Consider the following 24,301-nt stretch of genomic DNA (forward strand, 5'->3'; position numbering starts at 1 on the left):
CCTCAGCACTATTTTCTTCTATGATTTGTTAACTCTTTTACCAAAAGGAGCCTGAAGTTGCAATGGTAAAAGCCTTGTGTCTCCTGAAGTGCAGTTAGTTAGGAGGTAAGTTGTGAGGATGAGGATTTCCCTGTCTGCTAGCAGGGATATTCAGTCAGATATTCTGAAGTTACTGAGGGAATCAGTGGAAATGGCCATTGCTATGGGGAGGGAATTCTTGCTGGAACATCCTGGTGAATTTTATTTTCAGGCACTTTTTCATAACCAGGACATAAGGTAAATACATAGTCAAAATCCTCTCAGAAGCACAATTCATTGCCTGAACACCGAAAGGACTCTGTCAGCAGCAGTACATACCTAGGTCTGTGTGGGGTCAGTGTTCCCAGCCGGAACTGGATTTTTTTGGTACAATCTCATACCCAGATTCACTTCAAAAACATTCACTTTGACAGACATGTAAACCTCCAGCTCAGGGGAGAAATCAATACACAGTTTGCGCATTATCGTTGTCAAAAGTGTGTGGAAAAGACACAGTTCAAAGGCTGGGATTAGTATCCCTGCCTCGAAGAGGTATTGCAAGGATCTAGCTTGGCATGAATATGAAAACTCCTTGGCTTTGAATGCTAAATCAGCATCATCCCTCAGGAAGGTGGCGGCTGATGGCTGGGACGGTGTTGCAGGTGGCACTGGGGGTGGCCCAGAGCAGTGGGCTGCCTCTCTGCAGGCTGGATCCCGGTTGTCTTTGGGTTTATCTGCGCCTGTGAGCACTGATAAGAAGTAACTGACTGGCATGTTAGGCTCTCGCTGCTTGATTATTTTTTATTGCCTTGTTTGTTTGGGGAATGGTAGCGCTCAGCTCGCTCTGAGGTCCAAAAGGTTGCTTTCCCCCAGGGTTCTGTGTGTTTCTGGCTACTGCTTTGGGGATCAGGGCTGCTCTTATCTTATCCCCCCATGAGGTGGGGTTTGTTCCTTCAGGTTCATGTGTTTGCCACTACATTGGACTAGGGGATTTTATTTCATGCTCTTGTTTGTTTTGGCTATGTTCACGAAACTGTGTTTGTAACCAATCAGGAAGGAACAGATGTGAAAAGCCTGCAGGCAGGAGAGGAGCTGGTGAGGAAGCCTGGAACTGGGGGAGTCGATTGGTGTGTGCAGTGTGGAGATTTGGGCCAGTGGCAGCTGTAGTTAGTTGTGTGATGAGGTAGTCACAGCAGCTGTCACTAAAAGAAGTACTGCACCTTGCAGAGCAAGTCAAGGAGTGGAGGAACGACGTGGAGATCTTGCTATACCCATGTGAACCTAAAACTGCCTTTGCATTTAGAGTTACTATCATTATTTTTTTTTTTTTAAAGCACGTGCAAGTCTAAACCTGACAGGTGTATGTATGTGAAGACAAGCGTACAGGACCAGGAGAGGGGAGGCAAAATTTCATCTGAAGCTTTTTACCATGAACTTCAAGTTTTTGTTTCTTAACAGGCCAAGTCCTACTGCAGTGACTAAAGTTTTGAGGAATGTTTGCGGATACAGTGTGGACAGGGAAGCTGAAATATGCTACCACATATAAGTGAACATTCTTTTCTTTTCAAAGTAAAGAAGAATCTTAACCAAAGAAATATGCATCAGATTTATATGAATAATTGTTTTGGTTTTTTTTTTTTTTACCCATAAATAACAGGAGACATTATTAAAAAAGTTAGGAACAGTCTTCTAGAAATGGACTTAGTTCTGGTTTTTAGGAAATATTTTCAGCTGTGAGTATTTAAAGCAAACTGCTTAGTTAAGAAGTTCAGAACCCTGTACTTTCCACTAAAACCTCTCCACACATCATCCCAAGTAATGAACATGCAGTACATAAATCAAGGCTTTTGCGTGGCTCTTTTTTCACTGTTTTGCAATGTGTCTTCCAAGGACTCCTTTAAAACAAAATAATAACACACCCCATCAAGACAGCAGTTCAGGTTTGCCCAGCAAAGGGTCACCTGAACAGTGTCTCGTAGCACTTGTTGAAAAGAAATGTGGACAATGTTGTTCTTCACCAAGAAGTACACGAAGTATGCCACGTGGTAAGGTGTGAAACACACCAAAAAGGCGACCAGGTTTGTCACCACGATCCTCTCTGCTCTGGTGCTGTGTGTTTGGGGGTTTTCGGGGTTTCTGTGCCTTCTCAGGCACCGGACAGTCTGGGCAGTGCAGAAAGTCATGGCTGCCATGCTGCCGAAAAAGATGATCTGCAAGGTGCTGAACAGGCCTGCGTTCTCCCACGTGCTCTTGGAGAAGTTATGGAAGCAGGACGAGATGTTGTGGCCCTTTCCATGCAGTTGGAAAGTAGAGACTGTCCCCACGGAGGTGCCCAGGCAGATGAGAGCACAGACCATGGCAGCTTTCTTGATGGACCTGAGGGTGAGGGCCGCGAAAGGGTACTGGATAGCGATGTACCGGTCCACACAGATGCACAGGGAGATGAGGATGCTGCCATACATGTTCACAAAGTAAAGACTCTCCAAGGTGGAGCAAAACACAGACCCCAAGTTCCAGCTGTCCTGAAGGTGGTAGGAAATGATTTTAAAAGGAAGAGTAAACAACAGCAAAGTATCCAGGAATATAAGGGCTATCATGTAGACTGTAGATTCTGACAGCTTTTTAACCTTAAAAAACAGGAAGGACAGAGCCATTATGTTGAACAGCAATCCCAGGATAAAAGTGGGGGTGTACACGATGAGCTGGAACAATTCCACGGTAGCACTGATATTGCCCTTGTCATGGGTGTCATTCATATCTCCAGGTATGCTGGAAGAGAAGAAAATCACCACAAGGAAGGATGAAGATCACATAGAAGATATAGAACAAAGACTAATAAGGTCTCTGTGTGTCCACTCTCTTGGACTGCTGTGTGCTTAATTGCAGCTCCCAGTAACATGAAACTGCTCAGTGCCAATGATTTTGGGGCAAGTTTATACCTCAAGGGGGAAGAGGGCTTCCTGCTGTCCAAGCCTCACTTGCACTGTTACCTGTAACCCCACTCTGTGCTGTCTTGTAATTTAGGCTGGACAGAGTATGTGACTGTACCATCCTCTTGGAGAATTCAATCTCTCCAGAACCAAGGTAGCAGGCCCTGATTTTAGGGCTTCTTGGATCGCAAGGGTGGAAATAATTATGTGGATCCGGTTTCCTGCATCATAAGAGATCTCAGAGTGCCAAGAACATAAAGGTCCCCACACATTTATTAATGTGAAGATCCCGTACAGTCACTGCCATCCTGCACACTCTCCCACCACTCCTGCACAAAGAGGGAGGACTGGGAGTACCACTGGCCCTTGTAAAAGCCGTCTAAAAGCTGCAGGCAGGAAGCTTCCAATAGGCTATTTCTAGCAGAGGTTAAGTCTTTAGTAGAAGGATGAGATTTTGTCTAAATCAGCCAGACTTACCACGGCAGAGACAGGAGTTACAGGAAACATGCAGCTGGATTCTCCTCTGCAGAGAGGGGACTAAAAGTGTCGAGGCAGGCACTCTGTGAGCTGGGGTCACAAAGTAATTATCTTCTTTAGAGGAAGGGTTCTGGCTTGATCCTGCCCTCAGACTCTCCTGATAAGGACTAGGAAAGTGCTCATTGGTTTCTGCAGTGCTGTAGTCACTTAAAAATGCAAATACCCTGGAATACCTGATCCTTTCCTCCAGCCAGTTCCATAACAGGAAATGGAACCTGTAAATAAAGTCTGTCAGGGATCTTTCCATCAGCACACAGAAAAGGCTTTCTGCTGTTCTCTAGTTTTCACTTCAAACCAGTGTCTTTCCTACACAAGTTGCTGATTTTGACGCTGTTCTGTTTTAGATTTGTCAACTGAGCAGTCAAAGTTTCTGTCCTGCAGATCAAATCACCCCCCTGAGTATTTCACAGATAAACTCTCCCTTACTGTGGTTTGGGAGATTAAGATCTCTTTGAGTGAGATTAAGATCAGCAAAAAGGAAATTTAGTTCTTTGCTCCTTAAGGACAAAGTAAGGGCAGGTAAATGAGATTCTGTAACTTGCTGGCTTAGAAGTAAGAAAAGCAACGTGAAGCACTGTGAATCTGATGCTGGGAGGGAGCCCATCACTGAGAGCCAAAGGGAGGAAATTAAGGAATTTCTGAAAAGTAATAAATACTAAAAGTTCTTTACTTCAATGTCTCTGTAGGAGATTTCATTACTACTTTCCTTTTTCTTCAGTCTTGTTTTTAATTTGTTTGATAATGTATCTAGGAAATTCTAGGTCAAGAGAAATAGGATTTTAGCCTCTCATCTGTGTTGGGTCAGAGATGATTAACTAAGAAAATTCTTGCTATGTTTAAAAGATATTTCAGACTAGGGTCTGTAGTGCAGGTTTATTTAAATAAAAAACACAAAAAATATTATATAAAGCATAAATTCAAAGGGCAGTTTTGTTCAGTCATTAAAAAAAGTTAGCTAGGCTGTAAGCAATGCAAGTTATGTAATACTTAATTAGTTTCTGGATCTCGTGACCAGAGAAAAGCTTTTAAGGCAAGGTTTTGCTATAGTAAAATATCTCTTGTCATCTTACCTTTGGGCTGCCTTGTGCTCTAGTTGTTGACTTTTTCTCCTTCTCAGCTTGTGGAACTCTGTGGCCTTGTGTTTTCTTTTAAGGCAGCGGAGTCTGCTGCATGCAAAGCAGCTGCTGGTCAGAATGTCAGAAAGCACCAAGTGCTGCTGCTTTTTGTTTCATCACAGATTTCCATGACAGCATTGGCCTCCCCACGCTGTGTCTGCGTGCAGGCACTATGTACGTAGGATGTCACACAGCTCATTTAAGGACGTAAATACATGGCTCTGTGGGACTCACATCTCCATGAGTCACCCTTTAAAATGAGGTTCTGGTAACAGAAATTCTGCCTCTACAGACTTTGTTTTGGGGGTTTTTAAATTTGTTTGTTTGCTTGTTTTGGGGTTTTTTTTTGGTTTTGTCCAATACAGGATTTTATTGATCTACTCCATGGGTAGAGTGTTAGTTGTCAAAATGTGCTTTGAGCTAAATCCTGTCATTGTTTCCCTTACTTTTAATGATATCAGAAACGAAAAAGATATTGCTGATTTTCAGCTGGTCATCTGGTATTCACTTGGTGTTTCAAAAGAGTCAAGGTTTACTCTTACATCTGTTGATACTCCTAGGGAGCAGGGAATATACCCATGGAGAGTATCTGGCAATGATTTTGTACAGGTAGGAAGGGGAAAAAAGTGGGTTTTTTTGGCCATTGTATGTATGTTTGCAGTGCTCTTTCCAAAAACGGAAAGAAAGGCCACAGATGTAGTTTTGCTTGGTCTTCTGCACACAACTTAAATTTCAAAACTGAGGATTATACTGGCTGAATTAAAATTCTATCTCTGTGAAAGAGATGAGGGATGGGTGATGAGAGAAGAAATAGTCCCTTAGGGGCTCTCCCATGGTATTTTAGTTTAAATTACTCTATTTAAGGAACAAAAAAAAAAAACACCTCCAAAGGAAAAAACCCAATACAAGTTTGAATGAATAGCACCATATCTCATTTTTAGCTAGGTTTCACTTCTGTGTATCCTGTGGTGGTCTTGTGACCATGGATGTGAACAAATCCCCACACACGGCACAGGCAGGCACCACCACCGCGGAGAGAGACGTGGGCCTGGGTGGTGGGCAGCAGGGCTGCCATCAGCACGGATGTGCCAGAGCGCTCTCAGTGCTCCTGCCCCCTCTGGGGTTTGCAGATGCCACTTCTGAAACTGCCACCAACGCTCAGAGCGGGTGCTCTGTCTTCCCACTCAACATTTTCCCCTCACACGCTTGGTGCTTTTTCTTCTGTCTCATTTTCTCTTTGACCCTCATGTTCTGAGCCATGTGAGCACTGCCCACCTTGCTGGAGGCTGTCCTGAACCAGGTGTGCCTGGGCGAGGTGTCCCCGAGCTGCACAGAGCCCCGTGAGACTCCACATCTGGAGAGAGATGCTCTGGGAAAGGCAGGATGAGGAAGCAGCAGTGTCAGGGTTAGTTTAGCCACGACCAGTGAGTGATCTGCTTTTTTTCCAGCAGAATCCTTGTGGGTTTTTTTAGAGAAGAAATGGCCAGGAAGGCATGCTCAGGGGTACAAATGCACTTGGGGCAAGGTGTGAAGGCTCCTCTCTCTTCAAACTGGAATGGATGAAAAAGTGTGTCGCTGAGGGCTGATGGAGAGGGTGAAATGAATCTGAGTAAGCAGCACAATGGAAAGGTTGGGACAGCCCTTGAAGGACTCTCACACTGTTCCTTAACAGCTTACTTGGGATGCAGGGGGGAGAAAGCAGTGGGCAGCAAGGAACCTTTCTGTTCTCAACACAGGCTCTACTCTGTGCTGTTGGGATGTGTCTCTTCACAAAGTCCCCAGGTCCAAGTTTGGGTCCCTTTTCTTGGAGACTTGGGAGAAGGGGGCCATCTCTACACATTCTCCTCTGTCCTTGACACTTCTGTGTGTGTCACCAACACCACCAGTGTATGCAGAGCCTCCTGTTCCACGTTATTTCAGGTGCTGAATGCATCATCTTGTGCCTGTTTCCTGATGCAGGAGCTGCTTCACACGCATTGCTTTGTTGGTATTGAGGACTTTGCCATACCACTGCTGCCACACAGACCTCACCTTCAGGCACTCGTCTCACCTTCAGGATACACACACATCCCTCAGGGGCAGCCAGTGAAGTTCTGCTGATTCCATGTGCTTGTCCTTAAGGCCAACCTTCTCCTTGCAGCGCTGGCCTGTGCCAGCCGAAGTCCTGGCTCTCCTGCTGTCAGTCCTGGCTCTTGGGAACGGCGTCAGCATGGGGCTGATGCTGCTCTCAGCCTTCCAGTTTATGACATGTCAGTAACCACACGGGGCTGTGCAGTGAAGACATGATGAGGTTTTTTACCGATTTAAATCATAGCCTAACCAGTGAGAAAAGTATTTGCCCTGCTTGAGAAGAGAGAGCATCCGCTGCTGTGATCCAAAACTGCCTGCAGCCTCTGGGTGAGCAGAAAGTGGGATGAAATGTCCCATCACCTTCACCCGGTGGCTCTGTGGAACTGTTTGTAACTGAGTTGCTCCATCTCGTGGCTACAGGAGAAACGAGGAACTCGGCTTCAGCCCTGCCGTGTGTCTGTGGTGTGTCACCGGGGAGAACAGCTTTTTGTGTGGCTCAGTTTATCCCGACCTGTCCTCACCAGCCCAGCGCTCAGATTCTTGTCCTCGCCGGCTCTGTTTGTCCCGGCATCCTCACCCTGGAATGGCGAGCAAGGGAGAGCCAAAAGCTCTGATGGTTAGGGGAGAAGACCAAAGCACGGGAACAGCAGAAATGAAGCTTTTCTGTGGAGGAAGTGGCCGCAGGGACTGAGTGCGTGCGGCCGGTGGGGCCGAGGGCCAGGGCCGGGAAGCCGCTGTGCCGAATCCGCGCTCTGACCGCGGGCGCTGACGTTCGGTGCCCGCCGAAAGAGCGAGGGGGGCACCGGCCAGCCCTGGCTGTGCAAGAGTGCCCCGGGGAGCGAGGGTCCCTTCGGTGCTGGAGGAGCTGGATCTGCTGCTCGGGAGAGCAGGTGAGCGGCAATGGCTCTTTGAGCCGTGACTGTTCAGTGTTGAACGGATCCAGTGGTTTTGGAGAGACGTATCTCGGTTTCCGCAGAGAAATCAGCTGAGGATGCTCCTGCGGGACTTCTGAGTCCAGAGCAGCAGGCTAGATATTTTCCATCTCAGTGCCCTGAGAGTGCTGAAATTTTTAAACTGCTGGAGATCTGTCTCTGATGTTGCAGATTTTGCACTTTCAGTTGTTCTCTGGCTCCGCAGAGCAGGCGTTCAAGTGAGGCTCGTGCACCCCTGCATAACACATCACAGCCCATGCGTCCCTTCTGCCTACTGACTGAGTCATTTTGACACTTCTAAGGTATTTTTTTCCTACTTAAACCATTAGCTACACTGGTCTTCAAATTATCATTACCTTTGAAAGGCTTGAGACAGCATTTTTGCAAATCTAGTATTTCCTGAGAGATCACGGCAACTTCCAAATCAGATGGCAGACCTGGCAAGATCAGACAGGCGCTTCGGCTGGAATTCTGCAAGGTGGGAAAAAAAAAAAATAAATCAGTTACTGAAGATGATCAAGATCTCATTTTACTTTTCACAGTTGTGAATTGCATATACAGCTCTAGGAAAAAAACTGCACAAATGGACCTCCTTTCCAAAAGGCACTTCCACTCGATTTTGAGCCAAAATTGTGCTGCTTGGTTGGCTGAGGTACTGCATGCACCCTGTGGTGACCACAAGAGTCTCAATCAGACCCCACATCTCATGGTTCTGTTTCTTCTTAACGGGAAAAGTCAGTTTTCCTTGCCTTGTTTCTGGGTGTGTAATGGCACAGCGTGTCTGTGAGAAACTGCCAGATGTATTTACAGCAGGGAGGGAAGGTCATTAAATGTCATTTCATTACAAGAAAATAAAGAATGGAAGAAGAACCCAAGAGGCATTTTAGGCAAGAGAAAAAGTGTGTCTCGAGTGGGTCAAGTGATTGGAGCCAGCAGTGGATTGTCGGTGAAGAGTTAAAAACTGTGTGAAGAGAAAAACTCAGGTTGGCAGCTGAATCATGGTTTCCAGTGTTCCTATGGTAGCACAAATTGAATGACAGCAAACCTCCAAGTTTAGAAAATCAGCATTAAGAAAGAGATTAATTAGTTAGTAGTTAGGAATGAAATGACAGTAGTGAGAAGCTGACAAACCTATATTTTCCTGAATTTCTATAGATAAGATATTCCTCAAAGAAAATATTCTTACAAAATTGTAGGTTTGCAAAAGACCTGCTGGGGGGGGGGGGGGGGGGGGGAAGGGAAACTTTAAAAAAAAATGGTTTTACTTGAATTCATTTTGCTTTCTCTGTGTTCTGCTCTATTGCTTCATTATGTAAACTGCATGTACCATTGTGCCAAACATCAACTCACAGTCTATTTTGTGTTAACAGGTCAGCAGCAATGCATGTATTTATGATATCATGACATACTAGTAAAATTGAATGTTTTATCACCAGAGGTAGAGCACACAGAGGAGCTGGCTGCTAATGAAAATCTCTTTCCTCCTTTTGTGTGCATAGTTGGACACATCTGTTTGGTGCTTTGCTAACATTACAACCTGTTTATCAAATGCTGTCCCTGCTGAATGCTGTGCTGATGAGGTGTGGTGTTTGTGTCTGGACAAACCACTTTTAGGGTGATTTAAATTTCTGCACAGGACATCTCAATGCACTATGACAGGCTTTGCCTGCTGGGCACAGCCAGTGTTGGGTTTTTTGTCCTCAACGTACCTGTTCTGGTCTTGTCCTGCTGGCACAGGAAGGGTTTGGGTTTATTTTTTCCAATTTATGTGTGGGAAATCAAAGCAGAGATAGTAAGAAGGATTTTCCAAAGATTGTACAACACACCTGCAATGGAGTGCAGTTTCCCAGATCCAGATAGCCAAGACCAACACAATTTTTCGCCTGCTTCTTCCTGGGGCTCAGCTCTGTCTGCCACCCAGGAGGGACAACATTGCATCAATTACGGCTGGATGTTCACGCCCTTCTAGAAGTCCTACATTCCTCCAAAAAAACTTGTCTGTCTGCCCTTTCCTATTCTGAATTAACTACTCTCGGGTGGTAAGTGTTGAAACTGTGTTGATAGTATGTAGTAACAAACAAAAGAAATATTAAATGAGGTCTTATTTCCTTTCATGTTTCGTACGTATGTAATCACCCAATTAATTTGAATCTTTCCGCCTTTGTGATTAATTTCAATGCCATTTCAGTTGGGGTGAGGCTGTGTGAAGTGGGGCAGGGAGAGCTTCATGCCAGCCTCTTTATCTACAGGATGCTATCTGCGTGTGCAGAGTTAGAGATGTGGTCCCCACAGAAAGGGGCCCAGTGGCTCCACAAAAAACCCCAAACTCTGGATTTCAACGAAAAGAAGGGAGAGCTGCTGCTCCTGCCCTCACCCTGCTGCTCCTGCCCTCTCCCTCGTGCCATCTCCCCCCTCCTCTTCCTCCTGCTTTGCTTCCCTCAGAGGGCTGGTGTGCACAGACTGAGCCTACACCGCTCTCTGCCTTTTTACAATGCCCCTTCAGTGTTAGGTTTAAAGGGTTTTAGTGGACAACATCCATTGTGAGTTAGAAAACGTCATCTTCCTTCCTGAAAATGAAGCTTGATAGCTGCTCATTTGGTATTGTGACACACCTGCACTTCTGACTGCTCCCACTTATTAATTTTCAGTGAAATCCAACTCATATGAATAAATATATGACACTGATGAAGATGTTAGAAGCATTTATCAGGCCACATCCTTTTCCTGTTGTTTTCCTGGTAAGGGTTTCTAAAGTCAAGTATTTAAATATTTTAGCATAAAAATTTCTCTGGTCTTGAGCATTTTTTTGTAAATAACCACAACCACTGAAGCAATACTAAATAGGGCTATAACACTGATGCTGATTTAGCAGTCTGGCTTGTGATCTAAATTATGTGGGGAGAGGGAGAAAGTGTTAGAGTATATTTTTCTTTAACTACAAAATCTTTATTTTTTAATGGTCTTACTGTAATCTGGCTTTTCCAGAGATGATGCTTGGTTCATGTTTTTCAGTGTTGACACCTGGTTCTTTGGAGTAAATTGTTCCAGCATCCAGAATATTGTTTATTCCATTCTTTCTGATCTCATAAACTTGTGAAAAGTCAGATCAAATTTGAGATGAAAATGAATCCAAACTTCTAGAACTGCACTTTATTAAGCCTGCCACTTTTCAGCCAAATCTCTGCCTGAAACTGTAACTGCTGGTTTAAAATTTGTTCCTCTCGAGTAGTTAAAAAGAGTAACTATTTTTTGTACTTGTTTTCTTCTTTTTAACCTGACCTTGTTTATCGAACTAAGAAATACTGACCATTTTTGTATAGGAGAGCTCTTATGAGTCTGGATTGAGAAGAAGATGCATGTTTGGAGGGAACCCCACACATGTTAATTTGATTGGAATTCTCCCCCAAACATATGGATGCACTTTATAATTATGGCTTATTACTCTTCTGCTCAATGGCACCTCCCACACCAACATCCAAGGGACTCGTGGTAGGAGCAGCTGCTACTCAGCAGGACAGAGATTCTTAGCCAGGTCTTAACAACATGTGAGCAACAAGGTAGGGGAGGAAAAAAGGTGTGTGATGCTGTTAAATCTGTTAGCTTGATGCTGCACACACCAACACAATTTTTATTGTACACACTGGTACCACAAAGCGAGTGTGAGTGCTGGGGTTTGGGTTGCATCCCGGTGAGTTTTCACAGCCGGGTCCAGCAGCGCTGTGCTGCACAGGCACTGAGGAAGCCCAGCTTGCCTTCAGCCTCATCCCAGTAGCCAGGGGATCCAGGGGATCCAGCAGAAAAGGGGCTCTGCCTCTGTGGAGCCTCAATGCCTCCTCCTGGTGAGCCATGCTCAGAGATGGGTGATCTCCACTTCAGAAATCTCTCTGCCTGTGGTGACGGGCTAGTTTTAAGGTGCCCTCAGGGTTTAAAGGTGTTTTGTTTAATACGGGTCTGTCTTCTCCAAGGGTCAGGAGACTGACTACTGCTGAAGGCAAACCAAAGGGTCTGGGTGCTGTGCAGTGAAGCTCTCAGCCAGAAGGAAACCCAGGCAGGGCTTTCATGTTCGTGTTCTCTTCGTGTTGCATGTCGGTCATTTCATTACCCCCAGTTCTTCACCTTTAACTTAGCACCATGTTAAGCTAAGGTCCAGCTCCAGATGTACACGAGATCTTCAGGTCTCAGCTCTCTGACCTGAGAAGAAAAGTGACTCAATCCCACAGCTTTCAGTGTACAGGAAAAAGCAGCTTTTTCTCACTGCTGAGGGAAATCTGGGGCAGATTCTCAGAAGAGTCCCAGCTGTGGCTTGCTGGCAAGCACCAAATCTGGAAAGGAGCTCTGTGGACAGGTGACTGCCAGCGAGGGTGAGAACACGAAGTGAAAGAGGACAGAGGATCTGCAGGGCAGGAGGGGGATGGCTGCTCAGAGTGACCGCTGTGGGTGTCACAGGCATGGCTCTCCTTTCCCTGCCTGTGGATAACCGCCTGCTTTAGGTGGAGGCAAGACAACAAGCAAAGTGGAAAGTTTTGTAAGGAACCGTTCAAACAAGTGAGCCACAAGCCAGTTTTGAGAACTCAAAGGTAACGTTGAGGAGCCAAAATGTAGGTGTGAAGTTCAGGAATGGAAGAGGGTTTGAATTTCAGCCAAGGCCATGGTCAGGGACAAAAACATGTTGCCCAGAATGTTAAAATTAATTGCTATTATTTTAGGACCTGGAGAAGGATTGTGATGTATTTGGTATGTTAGATGGTACAGCCACTTGGAAAATTAAAGATGTTATTGAAGAGCAGAACCAGCCCAAAATTTGGACTTGCTGAGAGACTGAAAGTGCTCTGGATCACTACCAGTATGTCCTGGTCCTCAGCTGCCTGTGGTGATGGGGAACAGAGAATGGTTTATTAATATTGCTTTCCAATATGCATTTTCCTGACTTTCTGACCTTTTCAAAGGGATTAGTTTGAAGTTGTGTGCCAGGTCTTTGTCAATGCAGTGTGTGTATGGTTGTATTAGAGGAATGGGCAACCACATGACAGAGTGGAGTTAAAATCTTTAAATATTTGAAGAAATGTCAGCACCTGATGATTCATAACATCCTGCTATTAGGTTTAAAGGGAGGCATGTTTAAAAAGACCACAGCTCAGCCGTGAGTGTCGCTGTCATGGCCCAAAGGGCTCTGCAACATCTTCCTCATCTTCAAAGCTCTGGCTGCATCCCTGCAGACCTGCCCAGGCTCCCCACGCTGCTCCCCAGGCCCAGGCCCAGCAGGATGCACCCTGTGGGAAGGGGATGGTCACTGGAGCTCCTAGGTGCAGCCCCACATCTGCTGACAGCCTGCCCAAAAGGACTTGTCCAGTTAATTGCAATGACTAAAATTTGGCTGTGACTTCATGTCCGGATGGTTAAAAAAGCTGAGTTTTACCTTTACTCTTGGTAGATGGGGTTTGTAGATCTTTGAGCTACACTTTTGGTTTCTGAATTCTAGTTACAGTAAGAAAAAGCTCAACCCTTCAGACACCCACTCTTAAAAAAACCCAACTGCTTTAGAAATAATAGCCTGAAATTATTTTAAAACTGAAGTGCCTCTTGGTAATGTATCTCCGACCTTTTGGCATTTACAGATCTTACTGAAGCTCATGGGTGCCCTCTTCTCTTTCCAGTCAGAGGAACTGAGAAAACATCTGACTGCTCCTTTTACAGTGACAACTGAAAAAGCAAGGTCTCAGAGACCAGACTAATAATGGTGAGACCTTGGTGTGGGTGGAACTCTGACATTGGCAGAGTTTGATGATGGAATCAGCCACACGGAGCTCTAATTAATTTTTAAGGTATTTGGTGTTGCCATTGAAAAATATTTCTATCAGTGGGTGAACTGGGTGCAAACAGGATGAAAGATTTATCTGGTGATACTTCTGGATTTTTACAAGGGTCAAACTGTAGGAAGAATGCAGCAGAAAATAAGAGACAGCAGCTTAAACGTGGGTGACGGAAAAACCAAACCATGGTTTGTGTGACCAAGGGTGTTTCAGGGAGAGAAGGGTGGAGGCAAGCTGGAAGAGAGTGCATAATGTGTGTTCTTTGTTGAAAAATTTTATGTTCAATCTTGTCAGCTTTCTAAAGGGGAGAACTCTCACTCTTTGGTCTGCTGGAGTGAGGCTGGAAGTGGTGGTAGTGAATTCTGTCCTAAAAATCGCCCTGAACATATTTTTATATGATGGTACTCGGTGCAGCTAGGAGACAGCAGAATATTTTTCTTTATTTTTGCTTCTCTTTTTCTCCTGCCTGCAGTATTGAGCCAACACAGAGGCAATTCCCACTGAGCTGGGCTGAAATCTGTGAGTGATGATACTTAAAGCATCAGGCTGAGCCCTACATGAGTAATGGTGTAAGAGAGAGCGGGCATTTGCATTCCAGAATGAGCATGGAAAGGGAGCATGTGCTTGTTTTCACACTCAGCATCCTTGCTGGGGAGACTATGGCTGTGACATCACCTTTGGTCTCTTCTTCTGTCTGTGTGTTGCCAGAAAGCACCTGTAAAACGGGGACTTTAGCTGGCATAGAATTTGTTTGACAGAGATATATAAATGAGAGATGGTCCAGCTGAATTCCCCCAGCTGAATTTCTAGCACTGGAAGTCAAAAGAGAACAAAGAACAGAAGGTTTCACTGTGTAAATTCAGCAAATGTGGTTTGGAGTAATTTAGAGAAGTTTGTGACTCAAAACGAATCATACTGTCTACTTTCAAGAGAAAGATTTAATTCTCACGATATCTTTGTGTTTTTACTACTAAAGCCTGAAGAGAATCAGGTTTTAAAGGTGATACTTTTTCGAACAATTTTACTGTCTTTATTACACTTACGGTTTGTTGTTACACTGAAAAAGAAACAACAAAAAACCCTAAAAGAATCACACCACAGTTCAGGTTTCAGTATTTTACGCTGCCAAGGGATCTATGGTTTCAAGGCAATTATGTCACAGGGCCCAGCTTTGCAGTGTGGTCTCAGTACATGAGAAGGAGAGAGCTGGAGACATGCAGAGATCTTGGTTTTACTGGAACTGCTACATGCTGGGCACACCTAAGAAAATTCAATGCAGTGGAAAAAGAAGGACAAAGATCTGCAAGAATTCGGTGCAGTTATTTTGATTATTTTGAAGTGTTTCAGTAACTTTTTCAACTGCTGTAGAAACTGAAGCAAGTCTTGCTTTCACTGGGTTGGGATTGCTTGCCTTTGGGTAAGACTTGGTGCAGCAGCAAAAGAAAGGCACTGTCTGTCAAAGGTTCACAGTGGAGGCATTAGCATCTTTTAAAAGAAATGGCATATTCTTCCCTTTTTTTGTATGATTCTATAAAGTGCTGAGAAAAATTACCCAGCCAGTGTCAACCTGAGTGAAGGGGAAATGAACCATAGTAACATAGCAAATAAACAGATCAAAGGTATCAGAAAAACACCAAAATCTTCATTTTTTCCCCCGTATCATCAGGCAATTAGTAGATTGATACAGATACTAATGGTTGTTTGAACTCTCATTAGCCTACGAGGGCAGTCATGTGTGGTCTCCTTTCCAGAGCGCAGCTAGCATCTGGCATAATTATCAGCTGCATCTTTTTCAGTAATGAGTTGATTGGGGTGGCAGAGACAATTAATAAGCATCTGTATGATTTCACCTACAGGATACAGATACCCGAGTCCACAGAGAGCTGATCTGAGAGCCCAGATGTCCAAGCACCGTGCTGTCCTTGGGGAGGACAGACTGCTCCTTGTTGAGGGCAAGCCAGAAGTTAAATGTTGAATTTCTAGCTGGAGATGCCAGAAGCTCTTCAGGGGCTGCTAAGGGACCCTCAGTTACTTCTGTATTTGACACTGCAAGATTGGGCATTGCTTGAGGTGGGAGCCGTTGTTTCCACTCTTCACAGTGTGGCAAAATGCAGCTCTGAAACAGAGTTCTGAGAGCACCTCTGGGAAGCTGGAGAGGGGCACTGAGCGCTGGGGCTGCTGTGCCAAAATGAAACTCGAGTTTCATTTCAGCGCCTTGCACAAAAGATAAAATATATACATTTTTTATATATAGCTCATAGGACCAGACAACCTGCAGAGTTTCTCTGTTCTCTCTGAGAGCTGTCACAGGAATTTCTCATGAGTTTACCTGCAGTCACATTTTTAAAAAGGGAAAACAGTGGGTTTGGATTAGGGTCTTGATGTGGTGATCGTGGGCATCAGTGGTGTTTGCAGTTGCCAGAAATACAACTGGACTTCAGGCATGCACTGAACTGGCTAAATTCCATCTTGGTTGGAACGAAGATTAACTGTGGAACAATGTCTCTCAGGTGTGATTTTCCATGTGTCAGAAATACGAAAATGGAATGAGTAGACTACAACCTTAATGAGAACAAAATAAGGCATTTACCCCTAATTCTTTTAACGTGGAAATCCAGCTGTCCTTGAAGCTGCTGTGCTTCAGTAAGTGGGGGAAAACCAAATGATTTTTCAAATCTTCCCCAGACGTAATGGCTCAGCAGCAGCTGCCTGCCCTGGGCAGCACCTCTGGGCACGAGTTGGGTGCCATGGAGCAGACTGCAAGGTGACTGCATGGATGGCATATCTCACGGGAAATCTCATTTCTCATGCCTCTGGGACACTCCTTGCCCCAGAGGAAGCTGGCACTGCATGTATGTCTAGAACTGGGGCTTGAAAACCTGGCTAATGGAAGACTTGCAGAAGCACTGAGCTGGGGTGAGAAGAAGATAAATAGCAGGATGTGTTTGTTTCAAGACACCTGCATCATGGGCCAGCTTTGAGATTTGTCATGAGGTCTGCAAGCATGCCCTGCCTCCCACAGCGCTGCCTTTCCTGCTTTAAACAGGTGAGCACTGTGATCCTCAGTCCAGGCAGTGTGTACAAAGGACATGGTGTGGAAAGGCTGCCAGATGCTGAGTGAGGGGTTTTTGTGCAGTGAAGGGTGTCAGGTGGTGTAAATGGGACAATGTGGATGTCGTCCTGGTGCCCCTTTATAGATGTACAGTAAGTCTGACTTGGTTTTTGAGTTCATTCCTGGCAGGATGAGTCCTCACCTTGGAACAGCGGGTGCTGGAGAAAGCAGTGCCAATGCTAAGACCTCTTGGTGAGACAGAAATGACGGTGATTAAAAAAAGAATGAATTAAAAATCCACAGGTCCAGCATGAATTTGGCTCTGGTGAGCCCTCTGTCATGCCGTATGCTGCAGTGAGTACTGCCAGCATTTCTTTTTTTTTATACATTTCAAAACGGAATAAATGAAAACAACACTTTTGACAGGGCCAAAGGCAACAAACTGTGCCACTCCAGGAACACAGAATGACCTTGCAGGGCCTGAACTACACCAGCTGCTTGGCTACTGCCCAGCTGGTTCAGCTTTTTGCTTCCCACGTTTGCGGCAGTAGCCAGAGTGCCGTCTGTGCAGCGGGGGATCGTGTCACTTGCTTTCAGTCATTCTGACTTCCTCAGATGAAAGGCACTAGAGAAATACCACTGCTCTTAGTCTTCCCAGGTGTGCTTCAGCGCTAACACTTGCTTCAGTGTCTGTGTTGGCCTGATGTTAAAAAGATAGAGGATTGCTCACGTGAGCCTGATGTATCCATGCGGAAGGGGTGAGTTTGATTTCTCTGGAGTTTTCAAGCTAACACTGAGGTTACAGAACTGTCAATGCTCATGACATAGTGCCATTTTGTGGCAATCAGTTCCTAGGAGTGATTTTCCAATGCAAATAGCTTTCTTGACAACACAAAATCATTTAATTATGTGTTCAGGAGCAGCACGAGAGCCTTCACCTAATGTTTTCCATAGTCTAATGCTACATAACAAAAAAAAGAGCTGGGTTTTTGTTTTGGTTTTGGTTTCTTCTGTTTACCACACACCTTTATAGAAGAAATATTTTTAGCTGTTTACAAAAGGAGTTTACAAAAGCAGCTGAAGAAAGCCACAGTGCGAGATGCAGTGGCAAAGGGTACAGGGCAGGTACACACACAGCAGCTTGGGGACACCTCTGGGGAGACACCCAAAATCTTGCCTTGAGCAAGAAGAGGGGTCAAAGAGGGGTTTTCTGTGCTTCTTGTGATTTTTTTTCTGGGAGCAGATTTGTGTCTTTGGACTGCAGCCGCCTCGGACTGCCCCAGCAGATGCTTTCCCTGACAGCAGGCTCAGCTCACCCTCTGTGAAACCGCTCTGCTGCGGCGTCCTCTGCTCCTCTTCCTCTGGCCTTCCTTCCTCCTGCACGCACGGCAGCTGAAGGTCAAGAGAAGTTGCTGCCCCTTTTGGTAACTGAGCCTTTGGCTGCTCTCTCCAGGCTGTTCTCCCATTTTGGCAGTGCCAGGAGCGCAGCCGTAAGAGTCTGTGTGGAGTTTGTGTTTCCCCACATGTTTAGCAAGCCCACCAATCTGAAACCCAGCCAAGCCAGCTCTCCCCTTTGTACTGCTGTGTAAGTAACAGGCAGGTTTCTTTTCAGTTTCCTCTGGGCAAGCACATTTCTGCCCCTCTTTGTGAGGACTGTTCCTTGAGAAGTCCTTGGGAAACCTTTTGGGGTGCGGCAGCCAAAGTCTCTCTGTCCCCCTGGCTCCACAAAGGGATTGTTCAAGCTACTGCCATTTGCCACTGTGGTGCTGAGCAGGTCCCTGCAGGCTCCTAGGGCAGGTGACAATCTCCTCAGGAGATGGGTGGCCTCTGTTTTCCCCTGCTGGAATCCCCAGTTCCTCAGAGGACACTGCCTCTGCACAGCTCCTGTCCTTGTGTTTGCATGGAAGGGTGGAGAGTGTGCCCAAGACTCAGAGAAAGCAGTTGGCCTAAAGTGGAAAATATTCTGAATGTGAGCGGGAAACCTCAGCAAAACCACTTTGGTGGGGCATGCAGAAGTCTACACCTTTGAGTAGCCTTGGTTTGTCTCTTGTTTGAGGCAGGCTAAGCTGTGGTGTTGCAGAATAACCCCTGAGTGAAATACCACTGTGAGGTTTGGTGTGATGTCTGTTTGAAGATGAATTTCAGTCTTCCAGCCCGTTTCAGCTTGTTGTTATGATCTAGAGGCTGCCTTGAGCAAGGAGATGGCTGCTCTCCTCAGTGGGAAGTTTCCTGAACACTTGAAGTTACTTGATATGACAAACTACTAGAGTGACATTTATTAGCCTTTCTTTGTGGTTGCTCATCCTCACATGGAAAACTGTCTGGTTTATATTTTTAACTAATGTATTTAATCATAGCGAAAAGACGTAGGACTGGCTCTACGGGGCCCATGCCCATCTGTGAGCCCTTGTGAGGCTGACAGAGCTTGGACTTAGGCTTGGGCACTCCCTTTGGTGCCTTCATTAATCATGCATCATAAAAGCACTATGATGAAGGCTAGAAAAAGTTCATATAGTAGATCCTCAACTTGCTATTAAACCAGTTGAATTTCTTTTTTTTGATGTTGTTCTTGAAAATCTTTCAGAAGGGACTTCTTGGCCAATAGGACTTTTTGAAAAGTCCAGCACTGTTTTGATGGTGCTTTTGTAGCATTAGGAATTAGTGGAGTGTCACTGAGCTCTGTGCTCAAGCAGGAAATGAAGATGATATAAACCACCAAGCAAAGGGACAGAAAAGGAGTTTGGGGAACAAATACTGCGTGGTTTTGTCTGCTGGGAGTTTTTGTTTGCTTGTTTTAATTGGGGGTTGGGTTTTTTCCCTTTTGTCCAAACTACTTTTATGCTATTCTGTCTTTCAGTTATGTGAGTCTATAAAATATGGGGAATCACACTGATGGTAGAACAAATGCTAATCGTAGAATGATGGACTAATCTGCCATTGATAAAAATGCCCTCAAGGAAAATCAGCTCTCTTCTATGTTGTGAAGACCCGAAGGCCCTGTTGGAGAAGTTTAATTGGATAAAAAATAAAATTTGTTTTGTGAATATTCTCACCTGTGGCCTGAAAGAGTCCAGAACATCCAGGAAAATTAATGTTAAACACAGCACCTCTGTAAACTCCGTGGTTACTTGTGCAATTGTGGTTTTGTTCAACTCACAGAAGAGGGCAGAACTGAAAATGTAATTTTTGAAGGCATTGTTTTTGGTGTTTCTGGTTAGCACTTGATTTTTTTAATTTTTTTTTTTTCCACTGAGACAGTGCTTCTTTGACTTTATAGTACAACTGAGGCAGTGGGAGGAGACCTCAGCATGTGAGGGGTTCACATTCAGGTCTCCATCACTTTTCTGTGCTTTAAGAAAACATCAAGAGAGAAGAAACCATTTCTGTTGCACTGAACCTGTGTATCAGCTCAGAAAGGTCTGGGTTTTTAAAATGTCAAATGCTTTTCAGTTTTATTCATCATCAGAATTGCAGTGTATCTTCTCAAGCTGCAGAAGGATTTTTATCACCTTGTCCTGGTATAAAAATACAACTGGAGATGCTCCAGAGTTAACAGTGGATTTCCTAGAGGAGCCTGTATAATCCTGGTTTAGAAAGAACTGTATTCTTAGCTGCAGGTCAAAGACAAGACTTAAGTGTATTATTTGAATGTAAGTTCATCCTGAAAAGCAGTGAATTGAAAGTAATACCTTCTAGCTGAAAAGACCTGTGCTTTTACATGCTAAAAAATAGGACTACTGTAATAGGCTGTAAAATCAACACAGCTTAGCTTTCTTCCTTCTTTCTCTTAATTTCATTTTAATTTCATTTCATTTCTCAAATTTTAAGCATGCTTAGTGAGTCTGTTCTCATTTACTTACACAGCAGGCAAAATCTAGACAAATGAAATTAAACATTAAAATGCTTTAGGCCAACAAAGAAGTGGCACTGGTGGCAATAAATGGGAAGAAAACAGTCCAGATTAACTTCCAAATTTTGTAGTCTGGGTTTGCAGCCAGGAGCAGATTGAGTCCTGACAGCAGTGGCTCACGGTGGCTCCCACCACTGCCATTATTGCAGCTTAATTAGCCCTAACTTTAATAATACCAGCCCTGTGTGATGGGTCACAGTTGCTGCTGCCAAGTAATTTTTAGGCAGCTAGTGCAGGTAGAGGAGAATTACATCCTGCTGTCAGATTGGGAAATTAAAATGTTATTTACAAATCATACACTTCATGTGCACAGTTCATTTAGTAAAACATCATCTTTCCCCACACACACATTTTGTAAGCAAAGTCATATGAAAGGTGCAAAGAAGAAAGCTTAATCCATATTGAAAATCTGTTAAGTTTCTGAGTGCTCAAGGCAGTAACAAATAATGTTTAGAAAATCTACTCTTTTGGGAAGTTCTTCCTCTTGCTCCTTTACACAAAGCAGCGAAGATGATGATAAAAATATTTCTTCACCTCAGCTGTGGATCATAGCTTTAGTACTAACAAGTTTTAAAATGTTCATATTAGGCCCACTATAAGATATGTGCAGCTGCCTACTTGCACAGTCAATCATTTCTGTGGGAATTGAGGGACAGCAAATTATATTCTCAAAACTGGATCCCTTTCTTTTGAATTTGCAACAGAGAGAAGGTAATTTCTTTTCACATTTTGACTAAAGGGAATACCTGCCCCAGAAACTTGACTACCAGCAGTCTTAGACTATTTTCACAGCTGTTTGAGAAAGGCAAAGAATATGATTTCTTTTTGCAAAAGTGTTTCTGGTTATGAGCACCAACCATGCCCAGATAAGGATTCAAGAAATGCTTGGCTTAAATCACAACATAGGAATTTTTAGGTTGGTGTCAGAGCCAAACCTGCAAATGGCATCAGGGCGATGACAACCCAGAAGTGCTGACCTGAAGGGTTTAGACAAGCCCAGAGATCTTTAGAGAAGTGTACAGTACAGGCTAGAAGGACTTCCCTAAGGAATGAGCTGGATAGAGCTGGTGCAGTCTTCCAGCTGGGAGAGAGGAGAATATCAATCCGTCCCCAAACTTCTGTGACGCAGGGCTTGCTTTCTTAATTCCCCTGCTCCAAGGAGGAATGAGAAGACAGGCAGAAGAAATTTCATACATGTGTTATATCTTTGATAGAAATGCACTGATGTAGAAACACAGTTCAACACATTCAGTCTTTCTCTAAGCCTTATATTTGAATGAGCTGTTTTGATTTAGATGGGCAAAACCTGTCTTAAAATCGCAGGAGAAAGCCACGATGATTCCTCAGCACAGTAATCAGGAATGGTTGGTACCTGAGGTAGTCCTTTGGATTTCTATTCTGGGCAGCATGTCCTCCATGAAAGAGCAAAAACTGCTGTCCCTCATAAGACCCCTGAGTCTATGATGTTTCCAGGAGGGAGGATTCACTGCTGGCCCAGGCTGGCCAAGCTGCCCAAAGCAGAGGAGCTCCAACCTTCTGCAGAGTCAGACTTCTGGCTGGATACTGCTTTCTAACTGCCAAGATACCTTCTAAGCCAGAAAAGTTATGAATAGTTAATTCTGTACTTGCTCTTAGCAACACCTTTCTGATCACATATATAAGAGGAAAAACTGGTGCAGCTATGACAAAAGCTATGTTAGAAGACATTCCCATGATCTGGTTAGTTTTCCTCTGGCAAGCTTTTCACATTTTGTAGGTACTGTCAAGGCTAATGCTTCTTTTGGTGTCAGTCTGTCACTTTGCTAATGCTGGTTCCTTAATCTAACTTTTTCCTCCTTCATCTTTCATCAAAGAGAAGAAAAATACGGAACAGATTTGCGTTCACTGAAAAAACATTGTCCTTCTCCCTATGGCCCTGTCCCTGCCATGTGAGGCATAACACTGTCAGTGTCCTGGCAAGGGGCATTCTCCCACTGCTGGCAGTTCCATCACATGGCACAGGGCTTAAAGACAGGACACAGCTCGATGACCCTTTTCAGCTGTGCTTTCTTACAGAATTCCTTCGCAGCAAAATAGTAGAAGATGGCATCGAGGCAGCAGTTCAGGTTGGCAAATGTCATGGACACCTGGAGGAACAGGCTGATGGTCTGCTTCATTCTGCAGCCCACGATCACGTGCTGCCTCACCAGGCACTGCAGGCAGATCCCAAGGTGGACGGGTGTGAAGCACACCAAAAACACCACGAGATTGATGACGATTATTCGCAAGGAGCCGCTTTCTTCTACATTCTTTTTGGCATGAGTTTTGTGATTCAGAAGGATCCAGATGGTTTGAGCAGAGCAGAAAACCATCACTGCAAGCGGGATCAGAAACCCAAATATTTCCACAGAAACGATGAAGGGGACACTCCATGTCTGGTCCGACATGTTGTGAAAGCATTTAATATGTTCCTTCTTGTGAAACACATAAATTGGGATGCTGCAGATCCAAGCTACTGCCCAGACGAAGCAGCAAATGAAGACCGCCCACCTGGGGGATTGGTTAGCTCGACCTTCAAAGGGGTGCTTTATGCAGATGTACCTGTCCACAGTGATGCAGACGATGATGAAGATGCTGGTGTAGGTGTTGACGAAGTAAGGAGCCTGTATGAAGGAACACAGCAGCCCAGGCGCTGTGGTGACGGAGTAGTACAGCTTTGGTGGCAGGGAGAGGAGCAGCAGGACGTCTGCCAGGACCAGACTGATCATGTACACAGAGGTCTTGGTCTGCTTTCTCCAGAAGCAGCAGAACACAAACAGGGCCAGGATGTTGAGAATCAGCCCAAGAATGAAGGTGGGGATGGAGATCCCTAGCTGCACGGTCCATGCCAGGCTGTCGATGGCTGTAAAATTGCAATCCTCGCTGTTGTTGGTCATTTCATCCCTGAAATGACAAAGAGAGAGGGTTGGAAATGCGTAAGACTCAAAGTCAATGCCATAAGAAAGCCAAACCAAGATACTTGCAAACACAATTCTCCATTTTTTTGGTCTTGAGCTGGATGCTCGATCAGCCTTTGTCTATTATGGAAAGAGAAACCTTTCAAGCACAGAGCTTTCTATTTCTAATTTGACTGACTTGATATGTTACAAGGGAGTTTGATTCTCAGGGGAAAGTAGTCAGCACCCACTGATTACCATCCTATGTAAAATAATCCCATTCAGATATTGAAGAGACTGACTCATTCTAACACATTTTTTCAAAAACTCCAAAGATGACTGGTTATCTTTAATAATTTGTACATCTGCTGAAGTTTCCCTAACACTTATGCTTAGTTTTGATGCCACGCAGAAATGAATGAAATTATCATTTCATATTAAGGTATATTGATCTGATAGCTGGGATTTTACTCTTATATCTGAATCCCCATGCTCCCATCAGTAGCTTTTGCTGATGTGTTTTTACTGTACCCGCGTTTATACGATATTTTAGTTTTATCCAGTTCATATATCCAAAGCAGTATTTTAAAAGGTCAACTTAAGAAGACTGATCTTTTATCTAGGTGCAAAATGAGTAAGCGTGTTTTTTGCACTTTAGCCTAATTTTCAGCATTGTTTAAATTTGGGGGTTGCACTTCAAATTTTAAGTGGTTATTTTAGATAATCCAGCAAAAATCAGCAAGTGGAAGCCATGACATCTTCATAATGCAATTCTTAAAGAAATTAATTTGTCTTGAATTTTATCACTGTTCTTAAAAATATACATATGCTTTAACAAACTATGCTTTAAAAGTGCTTTTTATAACCTCTTTAAATCAAAACCACAAGAAGCCCTAATAAAGCATAAGAAATTGGTAGTTGAAGTTCCCAGCTCAGTTCAGCCAACCAAGTAGCTCAAAAGAAATTTTAGGAGTAAGTGAAGATGTTTTAAGAAGACTTTGATCAAGAGGAG

General features: G+C 44.3%; 2 protein-coding genes across 2 annotated transcripts; both read right to left on the bottom strand.

Annotated features, from left to right (window-relative positions):
- Positions 1-1,754: 1,754 nt before the first annotated feature.
- LOC120757174 (G-protein coupled receptor 55-like) lies at positions 1,755-4,842 on the bottom strand. Its single transcript, XM_040074333.2, has 3 exons — positions 4,835-4,842; positions 4,556-4,651; positions 1,755-2,787 (listed from the first exon to the last, which is right to left on the bottom strand). Exons 1-3 carry the CDS (start codon positions 4,840-4,842, stop codon positions 1,857-1,859), a joined length of 1,035 nt encoding a protein of 344 aa, XP_039930267.1. The 3' UTR covers positions 1,755-1,856.
- Positions 4,843-22,362: 17,520 nt separating this feature from the next.
- On the bottom strand, positions 22,363-23,289 carry LOC120757444 (G-protein coupled receptor 55-like). Its single transcript, XM_040074809.1, has one exon. The coding sequence runs from the start codon at positions 23,287-23,289 to the stop codon at positions 22,363-22,365; it is 927 nt and encodes a 308-aa protein (XP_039930743.1).
- Positions 23,290-24,301: the final 1,012 nt, after the last annotated feature.

Source organism: Hirundo rustica, chromosome 10 (assembly GCF_015227805.2).
Source record: "Hirundo rustica isolate bHirRus1 chromosome 10, bHirRus1.pri.v3, whole genome shotgun sequence".
Classification (NCBI taxonomy): domain Eukaryota; kingdom Metazoa; phylum Chordata; class Aves; order Passeriformes; family Hirundinidae; genus Hirundo; species Hirundo rustica.

Excerpts from the sequence above, each read along its gene's own strand:
- LOC120757174 (XM_040074333.2), bottom strand. Across the intron at positions 2,788-4,555 it reads GAGCACAAGGCAGCCCAAAG|CATACCTGGAGATATGAATG; the intron begins GTAAGATGACAA and ends CTTCTCTTCCAG.
- LOC120757444 (XM_040074809.1), bottom strand. The coding sequence starts at position 23,289 with ATGACCAACAACAGCGAGGATTGCAATTTTACAGCCATCGACAGCCTG.